The sequence below is a fragment of the Ammospiza nelsoni genome, chromosome 3, assembly GCF_027579445.1.
Source record: "Ammospiza nelsoni isolate bAmmNel1 chromosome 3, bAmmNel1.pri, whole genome shotgun sequence".
NCBI classification, from domain to species: domain Eukaryota; kingdom Metazoa; phylum Chordata; class Aves; order Passeriformes; family Passerellidae; genus Ammospiza; species Ammospiza nelsoni.
This window is the reverse complement of record NC_080635.1, coordinates 45,526,486-45,540,728: the sequence shown is the minus strand read 5'-3', so window position 1 is coordinate 45,540,728 and position 14,243 is coordinate 45,526,486. Positions and strand designations below refer to the sequence as shown.

The window sequence follows — 14,243 nt, the reverse complement described above, 5'->3', positions numbered from 1 at the left end:
CCAGCATGGTGCAAATCTCCATGAGGCTCAGCTTCAACACTGAATAATTACAATGCCAACTAAGCATATTTCCTAATAGACTTTCATGAGCTAATATTTTTCCACAAAACACTTGTTTATAATCAAATTAAGAACAAATAATTTTCCCTCTGCACAAGGTGTCTCTGTTCCTCCAATTAACTTCCAAGGGAAATCCCAACTTTACTCTGCAACCAAACAAGGATGGAACAGAAAGCACAAAGGTATAAAACTTTTGTCTTGCAGCTCTCCATGGGAAAAAAACAGAACCTGAACACTTTCCAGCTTTTACAACTTCCAGTTTATCTTTCTGGCTAGAGCATTTAAATAATGAACCCTGTTGCTGAACACAAAACAAACAAGACTAGTTTTCTTGTTTTAGAACCAACTTTCTGCCCCTTGCAATATGTTTGGTATTTTTAGGCATAGAAATATGCATATTTCTGGAGGTTTTAAGTTATGCTAAAAGTAAGGTCATGTGAAAGTTTCAGGAGAGAAAAGGATACACAGAAGCCACAGGGAATGTGAAGAAGTGCAATAAACCTGGCCTTTTGGTTTGCACCACTCCCAGCCAGCTCCTTTGCTAGGTGATCAGAATCTCAAGTGTTAGAACCGTCAGAAAAATAATATCAATTCCTGTTAAATCAGTTATATCCCCCAAACACTTTGACACTGTTATAACTGCAGTGGTAGCAGCTCTTACCAGCTCAGCAATTGCTGTGATTACCTCCAGATCACACCATGTCAGAAGGAACGTGACACAGAGTTAACACACGCTAACTGGCAAATATCATCAGGCACAGAGTTGGACATCCAGCTGCATTTCCTCCCTCTACTGCCACACCTACAAAGGTTTAACCCAAGCAAAAAAAAAAAATCAGAGAGGAATAACAAAATGTTGAAATCAGGCGACACTCACAATGGATAAAATTAGGCATTTAAATAAATCTCTGCAGAGATTTATTTTAAAAAATCCCAGACTTTTATCAGCATTTCATATTTCTACTGCATGTTAAATGATTGTGAAATAATACAGCAGTCTTACAAACAAATCTGTTATTTCTGTCATAGCCATGAAGCTTTTCAGCAATATGTGGAAATAGTTTTACAGAACTAGTGCTGGAGTTGTTACCTTTGGCAACATTTTGTCCATCTGCTGACATCAGTTGGGATAAATTTTATTTCTGATTTTTTTGCCAGACTTTACTTAGTTTGTCACAAGCCACCTTCCCTTTATGGCCTTGTGCACTGACTTCCAAGTGCAGAACCATGCAAACTTAAATGCACACTGATGGGAGACAGATCACAGGTTTTAACATCAGAAATTTATTTTTAATCTGAGGTTAACCAAATCTTGGATGAGAGACTCATCCAAGCCATGAGATTTCCACCCTTGGAGATATTCTAAACCCAACTGGGAAAAACCATGAGCAAAATGCTCTAAGCTGGCCCTGCTCTGGGGCTGAATCAGACGACTCTTCCAGTCTACATCGTTCTCTGGTTCTGCAGCTAGGATCTAGCCCGCACACATCACTGCAGCTTTCAGTACCTTCTGCTCATGGGAGTCCTGCACTTTCCCTACTTTCATTCATTCCTGATATAGAAAAATCCTAAAGTGGAACAACTGTTGGTTTGTTGGTTCCCGGGGAGTCTCTGGGGGGCCCCCTAAGCTCTATGTTCGCTGGTGGCAGCAGGCAGGCACGGAGACTCCACACGGCTTCTGAGGGCGCTAATGAGATGAGGGTTTATTGGGAGTCCCACTCCGGGGAGCAGCATGGTTTCTGAGGGAGGAGAGAGGGAGAAATAAGGCTGAGAGAGAGCCTGGTCTCCCCTGCACAGCTTAACAGAGAGATTCAAAGTGGGCGCGGAATAAAACCTGGGCCAATGGGATACAGATACATGATACTGCAGGGAAGGATCACAGGCTTGGAATAAACCGTACATTTTCGAGGGATAAAACAGAGCATACCGTTTAAATAAAATGTAACACCACAATCTCTTCTCTGTTAAGAGATGTTTGATGGATCCCCACTCCCGGCCCAGGCTGTTGCCTCGCTGGGCTCAGCACAAAGCCAGCAGCAGCCCTGGCACACTGAGGTGTCTGCATCTCTCCATTGCTGCTGCCTTCCCACCCTGGCTGGTGCCTGGACTGGCTGCTGCCAGGCAGGCTGGGCCTGCCCCACACCTGGGAGATCCCTCCATGGGACACTGCCCTGCGAGGCACCTGCCTGGAAGGGTGACACCATCCTCCATGGCCACAACAGCTGCTTTCCTCACGGACACCAGCCACACGCCGGCATGGCCACTCCCGCAGGTGGCACACACTCAGCATAGAATCATTGGGGTTGGAAAAGACCTCTAAGATCATTGTGTCCAATCACTATCCCAGCACTGCCAAACCCACCACTAAACCATGTCCCTAAATCCCACATCTGTGTGTCTTCTAACTGCCATCACTTCCCTTCAGTTCCAATGCCTGACCACCCTCAGGGTGAAACAATGTTTCTAAATATCCAATCCAAAACAGCACAACTCGGGGCCATTTCCTCTAGTCCTGTCACTTGTTTCTTGGAGCAGAGGCCAACTCCCACCTGGATACCGTCTAGGACAACGTCCACGACAACGTCCCCCTGAGCCTCCTTTTGTCCAGGCTAAGCACCTCCAGCTCCCTCAGTGCTCCTCACAGGACTTGTGCACCAGACCCTTCACCAGCTCTGTAGATATTCTCTGGATTCGCTCCAGAGCCTCCATGTCCTTTTTGCACTGCAGGACACAAAGCTGGACACAGGATCTGATCCTTTCCCAACTCCTTCTGGCCGCACTATTCCTGACACAGGCCAGGGTGCCACGGCCCACAGGACACGGGGCTGCCTCGCGTCCCGCAGCTCTCGCCCGGCGGCTCCGGCCCCTTTCCGGCCGGGCCGCCCGCCGGGCGCTGCCGGGGCCGGGCCGGGCCCGTCCCTCGCCGCCGGGGCGGGAACTTCCCGAGCCTCGGGAGCAGCCGCTTCCGGGTGAGCGGCGCGCGCAGCCCACGTGGGCCCGGCGGGAGCGGCGGGAGCCAGGTCGGTGCCGGGGACCGGGGCCGGGATCGGGACAGGCACAGGGACAGGGACAGGGACAGGGACAGGGACGCGTGTCACCGCCGGGCTCTGCCCCCTTCCTCCCCGCGCCACACGTGCGCGCCCGAGCGGCAGCGGGGCCGGGAGAGGCGGCTGGTTGCATGCGGCTGCTCCATCTGCGGGCCTGCTGTGGTTTTCTCCCTCCAGTTTTCTCCGGAGGTTCCTTTCCCCGAAACTCGGAGCCATGACGTCCCTGGCGGAGCAGCTGAAGCGGCTGGCGCTTCCCCAGACCGATCCCAGCCTCCTGGACCGCAGCGAGGTGGCATCGCTGCTCTTCACCTGCAAGGAAGCCGCGACTATTGACAGGGACACGTTCTTTGCCATCGGTGAGTTTGGCTGCTTAGATGGCGCTGGCTTTAAAAACACTCCAAAAAACAGATGGAGGAAGATGAATATGAGAGGCAAACCCGTATTCAAAAAAGGCCAAAAGAATAGTTGAAGAAGCTACTGGCTGGTCAGCATCACTCCAGTCCTTGGAAAAACCAGTTCCTCTACAAGCACGTTTCTGGGCAATTGAGGGTAAGGTCATGGGGAAGAGTCAGGGATCACCAAGATGCTCAAGGACTGGAGAATTTGCCCAATAAGGGAAAGTTGATGAGAGGAATATCTCTGGTCTCAGTCAGTCTGGAGAAGAGAAGGCTTTGGATGGGTCTCATAGGACCCTGCCATTGCCTTTGAGGATATTCCCAGAAGATGCACCAGGCATGCATGGCTGGAAGACAGGAGACAGTGGGAATAAGTTGGAAAAATAGGAGTTAAAACTGGATAGAAGGAAAAGCTTTTTCAGTGTGAGAGCAGTCAAGTATTTAACACGATTGTCTAGGGAGATTGTGGTTGGGAAAAGATAAAAAGTGACTTTTTTGAAAACTTTGACAGAATAATGCCCTGAGCAACCTAGTCCAATTTTGGAGACCCTTTTAACCCTGCTTTGAGCAGAGCCTGGGACTGGAAATCTCCCAATGTGCCTTCTGACATGAATTCTTGTTTCATGGAAACCTGCTGATGCTCTGCTCTTGGGTAACATTACGGTCACAAATAGTGTGAAGTGGCAGTAGCCTTTGCCGTGTTGGCACACTTCAAATTCTTTATGCTCTATCCCTTTCCATTTTTATATAAATTTTTATCCAGGCATGTAATACTGTTAAATAAGAAAGCTGTTTTCTAAAACCAGGCAGATTGGTATCATGTTTCCGTTTTAAGTAACATATCTTTGATGCAGCACAGTGTGTTTTTTTGCTTTCTTAAATAGTTACTCTAGAACTGCTTGGCTGAGTTTGAGGATGGAGTTTTTATGGTCTCTTATCCAATATTGCACCTCTGATCCACTATCTGATCATTCCACCATTAGAAAAAGATAAAATCTATACATTGGGTTTGTGTTTCCTGTGTTCCAGCTTGCATCTGCTGTCCTCCCATCCTTCCACTGTGCATCTCTGAGAAGAGTGGCTCCATCTCCTTGATAACCCACACCATATCCTGTTAGGTAGCTGCAGACAGCGGAAGATTTCCTTTTCACTGTCTCTTCTCCAGGCTGAGCTGTTCCTCCTTTTCCTTTTATGTTGTTTTCCAGCCCCTAGACCATCTCAGCATTCCTCTGCTGAACTCACATCCAGAAATGTTTTTCTTCTACTGATGATCTCAAAACTGCACACAGGGCTCCAGCTGCAGCTCACAAATGGAAGGGGCAGTTCCCCCCTCCCTCGGCCTGCTGGCCATGCTCTCAGGGACAGCACAACCCAGCATGCTGCTGGCCTTCACTGCTGCAAGAGCTCTCTGCTGATAGTTGCTAATGTTGTTTTTCTTTGTCAGTTGAGAAGTAGTTCCAAGTATATCAAAGGTTTTGGTCTTAGGCCTCTTTTAGTTTGCTTGGTGAGGTTGACATGTACCAGTATAGCAAAACAGTTGGATGTGCCAGTGAGGAAGTAAGTGGAGAACAAAAACTATTGTATTAACAGCATTCCTCCCATTTTTTTTTTTATTTTTTCCCCCCACAGGGTGCACTGGCTTAGAAGAGCTGATGGGCATTGATCCTTCATTTGAAGAGTTCCAGTCCAGTTTGTTTAGTTCCACAGCCAAAGGCCTTGAACGCAGTGTTCAGACTAAAGCAGTAAATCAGCAGCTGGATAAGAATATTTCATTGTTCCTCATTCACCTGTCCCCCTACTTCATGCTTAAGCCAGCCCAGAAGTGCCTTGAATGGCTGATTCAGAGGTAATCCACTGAATATCCTACATGTCAGTAGATAAGGCTAGAAATGCAAGATTTATTTCTCCCCAGTGAGAAAAATTTTGAATAATTTTACTTCAGCTTTCTGAAAATAGGATAGAATGTTAATTGCATTTAGACTTAGTCCTTATGGGGCCAGATGCTCTTCTTTGCTAATTAGATTTTTGTCTTTTGATAAATTTCTGTGATTATTTTGATCTGGCATGGTACTTTCTATAAAAGCAATTTCACCAAAGTTGCCCAGCCCTAAGCATCTTACAGAGCACACAGAGAGGCACTTCTATATTGTGCTTTTAGAGGTGGGCTTTGTAAAATAGCCAAGTTTCAATATTAACACTGAACCATGAACCCTCACTATTCTTATTTCAAGGTTTTGGTGTGAAGAAAAAAACAATGAAGTATTTTGTGATGTTATATTTATTTATATAAATTAACCTATCCAAATGCAGAAAGTGCAGTACTTCTTATCATGAAAGAATGTGTGATTTTCCTGAAACATACTTCTCTGAATCACATTTTTTCTATACATGTATTGTACTGAGAGATTCATATTAGATTTTTGTAACGTCTGATTTACTATTGAAGCCTGTGCAGAAGAAATTAAGGTAATTTTTAGTTGTACAGGGACCTAAAATTGTTGATAGTGAGGGGAAAAAATATGCTAGCACTGTTTCTTTCTTGTGGCACATACAGGCCACCTTGAGTTTCTGGACTGTAGGTGGACCATAGATCTGAGTCAGTGTGAAAACCATGTCAGGTCTTGCTTAAAAGCAAGTAACAAGGTATTCTGAGAAGAACATGGAGGGGTCTTTTTTCCTTTTTGGCTTCCAGATATTTTAAAACTACATATGTATGTTCTTTTCTTTAGATTTCACATTCATCTCTACAATCAAGACAGTTTGATTGGTTGTGTTCTGCCATATCATGAGACTAATGTATTTGTGAGAGTTATTCAACTCTTAGATATAAAAAGCCCAACTCATAAGTGGCATTGGATGGATCCAATACGGGTAAAGTAGTTAAGAGATGCAAGATAGAAGGACCTTGAGGGACTTTAATAATCTTTAATTTAATTTTTTCTTGACCCTTCTACTCTGCTTATGAATATGGTCCAACAATTTACGTGGTTAGTTGTAGAACTGTACTGAAAGGTTTAATTACAGGAATGGAGCCTGGATGCCCACATGTTGTTTCTGCTATCTTTCTTTAAAGGTGAAGTTGATATTAAAAAGCTTTGACTGTAATTACTCTTTTTTTTTGCCTAAGTTAAAGCAGGCTTTTAAGGTGTGAGTATTTGCTACTGCTAGGAAGATACATAAATTGCTTAAATTTAGGTTTATTTCCATGTAGGTTAAATGTTATTCTCTTCATCATCTGTCTTAATGTAGACACAAAACATTCTAACAGTGTGTGGCAATCCATTATTTATTTCAGTTTCAATGGTGTTAACTGATCAGTAGGATTAATTTGGAGATTATAGTAATTTTTACTTTTTGTGCTTCACTTTTCTCTGAATGTTCTAACTTTACTTTTTTTTCCACTGTATAAAGAAACCTGGAGTCCCTCTGGCAAGGGGTACTGTCATTACACACTGCTACAAAGACCTGGATTTCATGGATTTCATCTGCAGGCTGGTGGCAAGATCTGTGAAGGTTGTTCATTTATTCTAGAGCACTGTTTGTTGTCACTTTGTTTTCCCTGTGTTTTTATAGTAATGTGCTATTTCTTAGTATTTTGAACTCATTCATCAGTAAACAGTATGAGGATTTCTTTTATTATAATTTGTGAAGATGACAGTCTGTCAGAAGTTCGTATAGGGATGTGACTGAGAACCAACGAGCCATGACAAAGCAATTTGGCCATACTGTATTATTTACTGTGTTGCCTCAGGGTACTTCATTGTCTTAATTTCTTCCATAAACTCATTCCTGCCATGAGTCTTTAACTGTGCTCTGAATTTCCATGTCTCTTCTGGGGGTTTTCATAGGTCTTTTAAATACACATCTTCAAATATTAATGAGAATTTGAAATTGAGAATGTTAGAAGGTGGGCAGTTTTATTTTGTTTTTTCAGTTAATGTCAAATAGAGAGCTAGTTCTGTAGTCTCAGAAGGGTAAGATGTATCACAGATACAGTTATTTAGAGAACTGGGATGCATGTGCTGTCAAACTAAGCAAAGCAGACACAGTAACAGAGTATTCACAGGTGTAGAAAGAGGTGTTAAACATAGCACCATTTAGCTTCTTGGCTGTCCAGCTCTGAGTCTTGAGCAGTGCACCAGGATCACAGGTGATTTTGGCTGCCTTACTCTGATTAATCACACTGGCACCCATTTCCGTCTGCCCTGCCTGTGAGGAGGAGCAGTAACCTCTGGTGAGGGTTGCTGCTATGAGAGGAGATGACTTCAGTTGTGCCAGCAGGAGCTGCTGGAGCTTGCAGGCTGGAGTTCTAAGATTTTGGTGGCTTGAGGGAAGCCATGTGTGCATTTCCACTTGCCCTATGTCTGAACAACTGATTTTTTTTTTTGTGATCCAGGTCTTTTCAGAGTGTCCCGGCAACTCAGCTCAACTGAGAGTTCTCCTTGTGTTTTATGCTTCCACCATTGTGTCAGCTCTTGGAGCTGCAGAGAAGATAACAGACACTATGGTCTCTCTGCTGCTTCCTTATGTCCAAAAGGTGGGTGAAGCTCTATTTCCCTCCTGTGTTATGAAGTGCACTGTGTTCTGCAGATGCACATAACCTCACACAAATAACCTCCAGGAGGAACATCCTGTGTGGTGCATACTGTACCACTCAGCCTGATTTGAAACCTCAGGCAGGTGAGGGTCCATGGGAAATAATGTTTTTTCACACCTCAGATGAGCACTTTAAGAACTGTTTTCTACTCTGCATGAGGAATGGAGCTGTGAGAAATGGATACACAGATTGAAGAGTGTCTTTGCTTTGAAATTTATCACACTAAACCATGAGGGAGTTGTGTCAGGGTAGATAGCCTGCTCTAATATCCTTTCTTGTCCATGGTTGTTGCTTTGTCAACAAACAAAGCAGTAGTTAATAAATGTGTCTTCTTTGTCTGTGGATCCTGCACGACAGCTTTTTCTTCTTGGAAGTTGATTTTATAAATACCTTAAACATTAACACATGGAAAAGAGCATAGTAGGATTCTGTGGATGTTAGAATAAAAATTATTTTTATGTTAATGTACTCGTTTGTGTTATTCTGTGTTAAAAATTCGCCTTTGTCTCTTTTTCTAGGGCTTGAAGTCTTCTGTACAGGATTACAGAGCTGCAACATACATGATCATCTGCCAGATGACAGTAAAAGTGACAGTGGAGACTTCCTTGGTGCATTCCTTGATGGTGCAGATAAGCAAGACACTATTTAAAATGCCCTCATTAATCAGGGATGGGCTGGCTTGCTTGAACCTACTTCTGCAAACTCAGAAAGGAGATAAACTTGGGAAAAAGTAAGTCTACATGAATCAGATTTTCCCACTTTCTAAAATTCCAAACTGTGCTTTGATAATTTGCAATTTTTATATCCTCAGCATTAAAGGGATACCTCCCTGTCAGAAGTTCGGTAGTTGACATTTCAGAGGGCTTACAAGTTCCTTTGGCTTACTTTGAAAATTTGTATGCTCACTGCAGCAGAGGAGTGTCAGTGGTGTGAGCTGGTCATCTCTTGGTGCCTCTGCTACTTCTCTTAGTAAGGGATTGATGCCAGTGTGCAAAACTGAACCCTGTCAAGTAAGAGGTTTTCTGGAAAGTGCAAAGAGGTTCTGCCCCTTCAGTGGAAGGGCTTTGAGTTGGTGTAGTTTAACACCTGAAGGATAAGTGTTTCTCTACCACCCCTTGTTTGGTCTCACTTCAGGTGAGGTGTTCTCCTGGAGGCTTGTGTGGTGGATTCCCATCCATCTGTCTGCTCTGCTCTGGGACAGTTGGCTTCTGCTGGTAACATGCATTTGAACATAGTCCCACATGCTACAAGGAATCTGCTTGCTGGCAGAGAGGAGTATTCCAATAGGAAGAATCTTCTGAGGGATATATAGAGTGATTACTTGCCAGATGCTTAAACACTGTCGTGGATTGTTTGTCAAAAGAGCAGGTGTGGGGTTGATGTGTTATGCAGCATCCAGCCAGGTGGGCATAAAAGGAGACAAGGTGAGGCTTTGTGTGAGCCAAAAGGGAAATGAAATGGCTTCTCCTCAGAAGATCTGTCATTGCACAATTACTTCTCATCCATTTAGCTGCTTCTGAGGGATAGATATGCTCCTTGCAGTGAGGATATCTTCTGTAATTCATACAAGTATTTTTCCTTTTACTACCAGCTTTGTAAAAAACATAGGTGGATTCACTGTGCCTTTGTAGCAGCTGTGCTCAACATGGCTGGCAGTACCCTCTTTTCTTCTTGGATATTAAATTTGCCAGTAAACATCTGGCATTAAGTGGAGCCCTTTGAATTTTTTCAGTGTTTGTTTACAATGGGGCTGTTACCTGATGCTGAAAATTGAATCCTCGTGAAATCTGCATAGTTTTGAAAGTGTTTGTAACCCAGATCAGCATACACACTTTTTTTTTTCTCCCTTTTAATCGTGCAGGCCATTTATTTATCTGTGCAAAAGCCCAGAACTGGTAACACTTTTGCAAGGCCTGTCAGCAGGCTATGATATCTCTCCTCTCCTCCGCTACCTGTTGCCTCACCTTGTTCACACCATCATGAAAAGTGATACAGGTAAGTTAGCACAGGTTCTTTGTAAAACTTGGATCAGCCTTAGGATGGATAACTGTGGTAGATGTCACAGCTGTGTAATTGCTTCTTCCATTGAAACTGTGCCAGTACCTGTGAAGACCTGATTGAGCTTTTGTATGTTTGCTTTTTTTTTTCTTTTCCTTCTTTCTTTTTTTTTCTTCTTAGAGGTGTATTGTAATACTATGAAATCTTGGGTAGATGGCATGTACTCCATATGTGGTTAATTAGGGACAGCTGTGTTTACCCAGTGATTAAATGTGCCTGGGAACAGTCTGGGGCAGCAAGGCTGGCTGGCATGCACTTGTAGCCTGTGTCTGTGCTAGAGAATCTGTTTGCACTGTGGCTTTGTAATGCTGAATCATGACTGGGGAAGCTGTTTTGTTCAAAAGGTCCAGATTCACACCAAGGAATGCTCTAGAGAGTTGCTGGCACAGCTCTTAGCAGCAGATCTGGAACATGCCAAAGCATCCTTGAGTTTATTGGCAGCAATCCAGGCTTTGGCATTTTAATGACATTGGTATAAAGCATTGCTAATGGATCACAGAGAGTTAGTGCTGGATGAGCACTGTGGTCTTCAAGCTGTGTGCTTGGTTCAGCAGAGGATGATGCTGCAGAAGCTGTTTGCTTTATCAGTATGAGGAGACTGTTCTCTAACTATTGTTCATCTTCTATGATTGTTCTTAGAGGAGCAAGAAGAATCCGAGGAGACAGAAAATGACATTTATATCAAGCATCTTCAAGCTATTCTTGAGAGTATACCGCTGGAAAAGGATTTAGATTCCCTGTTGGCTTCGTGAGTTGACTTCAGTTTGTTTTTCCTATGCAGTAGTGCAGTCACTTCTCATTTAATAATAAATAATTCCTGACAATGGCATTAGCATTATATCAGCATTATATTATATGTTTTTATGAGTTCATAAGTTAAATCCAGATGTGGATTTTGAAATTTAAACATTCAGTAACCCAGAAGAGTCATTCATTTAGCATTTGTGGGAATAGTTGTGGGACAGAGGGAAACTTGAAGCCAGCAGCAAATCTGTACTTGCAGTAAATAATGTATATTAATCCTAATCTGTTAAGCACTGTGCTTTATAACAGTAATGAAAATATACTCTCCAAAACATGGTGGCTTTTCCTTTTGTTTGTAATTTTAGCAAGTTTCTTGAAGAGTTTATCTCCTGTGGCACAGAGGTTGAATCTAATCCCACCAAAATGGCTGCACTCAATCAAAAGATCCTTCCTCTCATCAGACTTCTCGAGAGAAAGTAAGTTCCATTTTTCTGTGACAGACCCACAGTCTGTAGAGTGGTGATATCAGCTATGATCTTGGATTATTGGGTATAGTAAGTACTTGTACTACTACAAGTAGTCTTGCTGAAATAGATACAAAAGGAATAACTGACTCCTAATCTCTGTCCAAATTTTGTTTTACTGATTGTCCTTACATATTTTGTTATCACTGTAATACCTGGACACAGACCTACTGGCTTTGTACAGCTCTTTACTTTGTAGCATGACCTTCCCTGCTCATTATGTCTCCTAGTGGTCTGCAAATCCTTCAGTTTCCTTGGTTTTCCCTGTATTTCTCCTGTAAATACATGTTTTTCTATAATCCTCTGCAGAATATATTGATGGTTTTGCCTTTTGGCAGGTATCCTAAAGCCTTAGACTCTGTGTTGGAGAAGCACCTGGAAGATTGCACAAATGAGGCTGACCAAAATCTTTTTCATCAATTTATTTCTCTTTCATTAAGCTGTGGCAAGTACAAGGTAGGTAGGATTATGATCCTAGCTCTTAAATGGTTATACTGTCAGAAGGCTGATTTTTAATATAGTTCTGCTCTCTATTACTCCTTATGAACAAACTATCTACCATTCCTACAAAAAAAAAAAAAAAAACAAAACAACAACAACAACAAGAAAAAAAAACAACCTAATACCAAAGTAAAGGATCCTAACTTCATTAAATATTTGGGGGGAGGGAGCTTGGTCAAAATTGTGGTTAAACAAAAGCTATCATGTCTTTTAAGTTTTTTTTCATAAGGACTTTTAAGCTCCAATTGCTACCAATAATTTTTTTCCTTAGACACATGGCCACTACATACACTCTAGGGTCAATAGTGACAACACAGTGGTACCCAGCAAGGCCTCAAGGATCTTGTCAGTGGCAAAGTGTGTTTTGGGAAAGCTGAGAAACAACTTAATCACTGTTGAGAGAAGATAGCTTGGTCCTTTTCCTTGCACTGATTTTATGAATGTTTGCAGTCGGTAACAGGGAAGGACAGAGTGACCTCAGAGTTCTTCCTGTGCCATTTCTGAAGAGCAATTGAAACTCAGCCTAACACAGAATAACCATTGCTACAACAGATCTGGCCAAGGAATTTATTAGAAGAGCTGGTTAGTATTATGGCTGTTGTTTGCAATGATTGAAGGACTGAAAGCAAACATGACAAACTACAGAAAGAAGCACACACAGTATTTTTGTACTGATTTAACAAAGGCACAGATTCTGTGCCTGAGTAACAAGTGGATTAACAGAAACACAAGGCGTGCAGAACAAAGGCATATGGCTCTCTTCCAGCTTTTAAGGTTCCTGAGATAAGTGCAGGCAATTGGACTGGCAGGGATGCCTCTTTAGCAGTTTCTGTCTGTGCTCTGTCACACTGACATTGTCACTAGAGCTTTCTCAGAATCCTTAGATAAGTGTAATGCTTTTCTAGGACATAATGGTGTCTGTGACTTACTGTACTTTTCAAGCTATCTTCCAAAAACTGTCTGCAACAGTGAAGAAATTTAATAATTTAAAACAGTTACACAATATCATTATACTGTAGTTTAACTTTCTAGGTCTTGATCATGCAGGTTTTCTTCTGATACAAGAAATGTCTCCCATTATACTTATGTGTATTTAAAATATTTTTAACATGCACCGGGGTCACTGTGAAATTTGTATTTCAGTTTCTGGAAGTCTCTGATACCTCCCTTCTGCTTAGTTTGAATCATCCTCAGCCTGCTGTGCGGGTCCTGGCTCTTCAGCATTTGAAAGATGCTATTGAAACTTCAAAGGTTTGTGTCTGAACCTCTCACTTACAGAACTGATTTAACATGGAATGTCTTCAAAAAGCTGTTTGCCAAACTTAGCAGTTGAAGAGGAGTGGTATGTGAGACTGTGCCTACGTCATCCTTACTGCTTTTCATGGTGTTTTCAGTAGGCTTCTGTCACCATTTCCCCCTGTTCTGGAGTCTGGATATAGTTCTTGTTTATTAAGCTGCTCACATTCTCATAAAATCCAAGTTAGTTAATATTTCTAGTTTTCTTTCTTTTGTTATTGAAAGTTAGTCTACCTGTGAGGTTTAATTTAGGTGATATTACCACTTCTCTTACACTAGAATTCAGATATTAAAAGCCTGTAAATTGCTCGACAGACAAATGATTTATTTTCCTTTTGACTCTGTTTCCTTTATTTTTTCAGGAAGGTTTTGATCAGGCTTTCATAGAAGAAGCAATTTTTGGACGGCTCAAGGATGACAACAGAGATGTTGTGATGTCTGCTCTCAGTTCTTTGGAGGTAAGTGTGTTTTTTGGCATGCGAGATTTTACCTGCTCTCCAATGTGTGTGTGTCTGAAATGTATTCTGTGTAGTTGCCTTTCTTATCCTTGTGTTCCTGTTGCATGACTTCTATCCTTTAACAGGATGAAGCAGCACAAATACAGGAGGCTTGTGTTGTTTGCCATCTCACAAATTCCCCCCAAATCTCTGCTCCCTGATCCTTACCTAGGGGTAGGCAGTTAAAGTGAATTTATCTATTTTGTTTTTCTTTTTTTTGAATGTAGCTACTGAAGCATACTTAAATCTTTGATTATTATTTTGAGGCACGCTTCCTGCTTATTCTGTATGTTTTTCTATAAAAAGGCAAGCCACACTATCTGTCTTTTGGATGGAAAGTGGTGCAGTCACAAGACTTTGCTCCAGTGAGAGGAGCTCGGCTGAGTTTTTCCATATGCGAGTCATTTGGTCAGTTGATAGTGGCAAAGTCCTGAGCTCCAGCTCAGGTTTACTGGATAGGACTCTGGTATGCATTGTACTGATTGTTTCCAGCTAGAGTAACAGTCTCTCTTCATGGCTTCTGC

General features: G+C 42.4%; 1 protein-coding gene across 1 annotated transcript in view; it reads left to right on the top strand.

The window, feature by feature from the left end:
• Window positions 1-3,041: 3,041 nt before the first annotated feature.
• HEATR1 (HEAT repeat containing 1) overlaps window positions 3,042-14,243 on the top strand; it is a 34,647-nt gene continuing 23,445 nt past the window's right edge. The window contains exons 1-13 of the mRNA XM_059467987.1: window positions 3,042-3,080; window positions 3,285-3,463; window positions 5,132-5,348; window positions 6,232-6,373; window positions 6,914-7,015; window positions 7,899-8,039; window positions 8,618-8,829; window positions 9,961-10,094; window positions 10,797-10,905; window positions 11,267-11,377; window positions 11,764-11,881; window positions 13,070-13,177; window positions 13,585-13,680. Coding sequence (XP_059323970.1) covers window positions 3,322-3,463; window positions 5,132-5,348; window positions 6,232-6,373; window positions 6,914-7,015; window positions 7,899-8,039; window positions 8,618-8,829; window positions 9,961-10,094; window positions 10,797-10,905; window positions 11,267-11,377; window positions 11,764-11,881; window positions 13,070-13,177; window positions 13,585-13,680 — 1,632 coding nt within the window. The 5' untranslated portion in view covers window positions 3,042-3,080; window positions 3,285-3,321. The remainder of the gene's footprint in view (window positions 3,081-3,284; window positions 3,464-5,131; window positions 5,349-6,231; window positions 6,374-6,913; window positions 7,016-7,898; window positions 8,040-8,617; window positions 8,830-9,960; window positions 10,095-10,796; window positions 10,906-11,266; window positions 11,378-11,763; window positions 11,882-13,069; window positions 13,178-13,584; window positions 13,681-14,243) is intronic.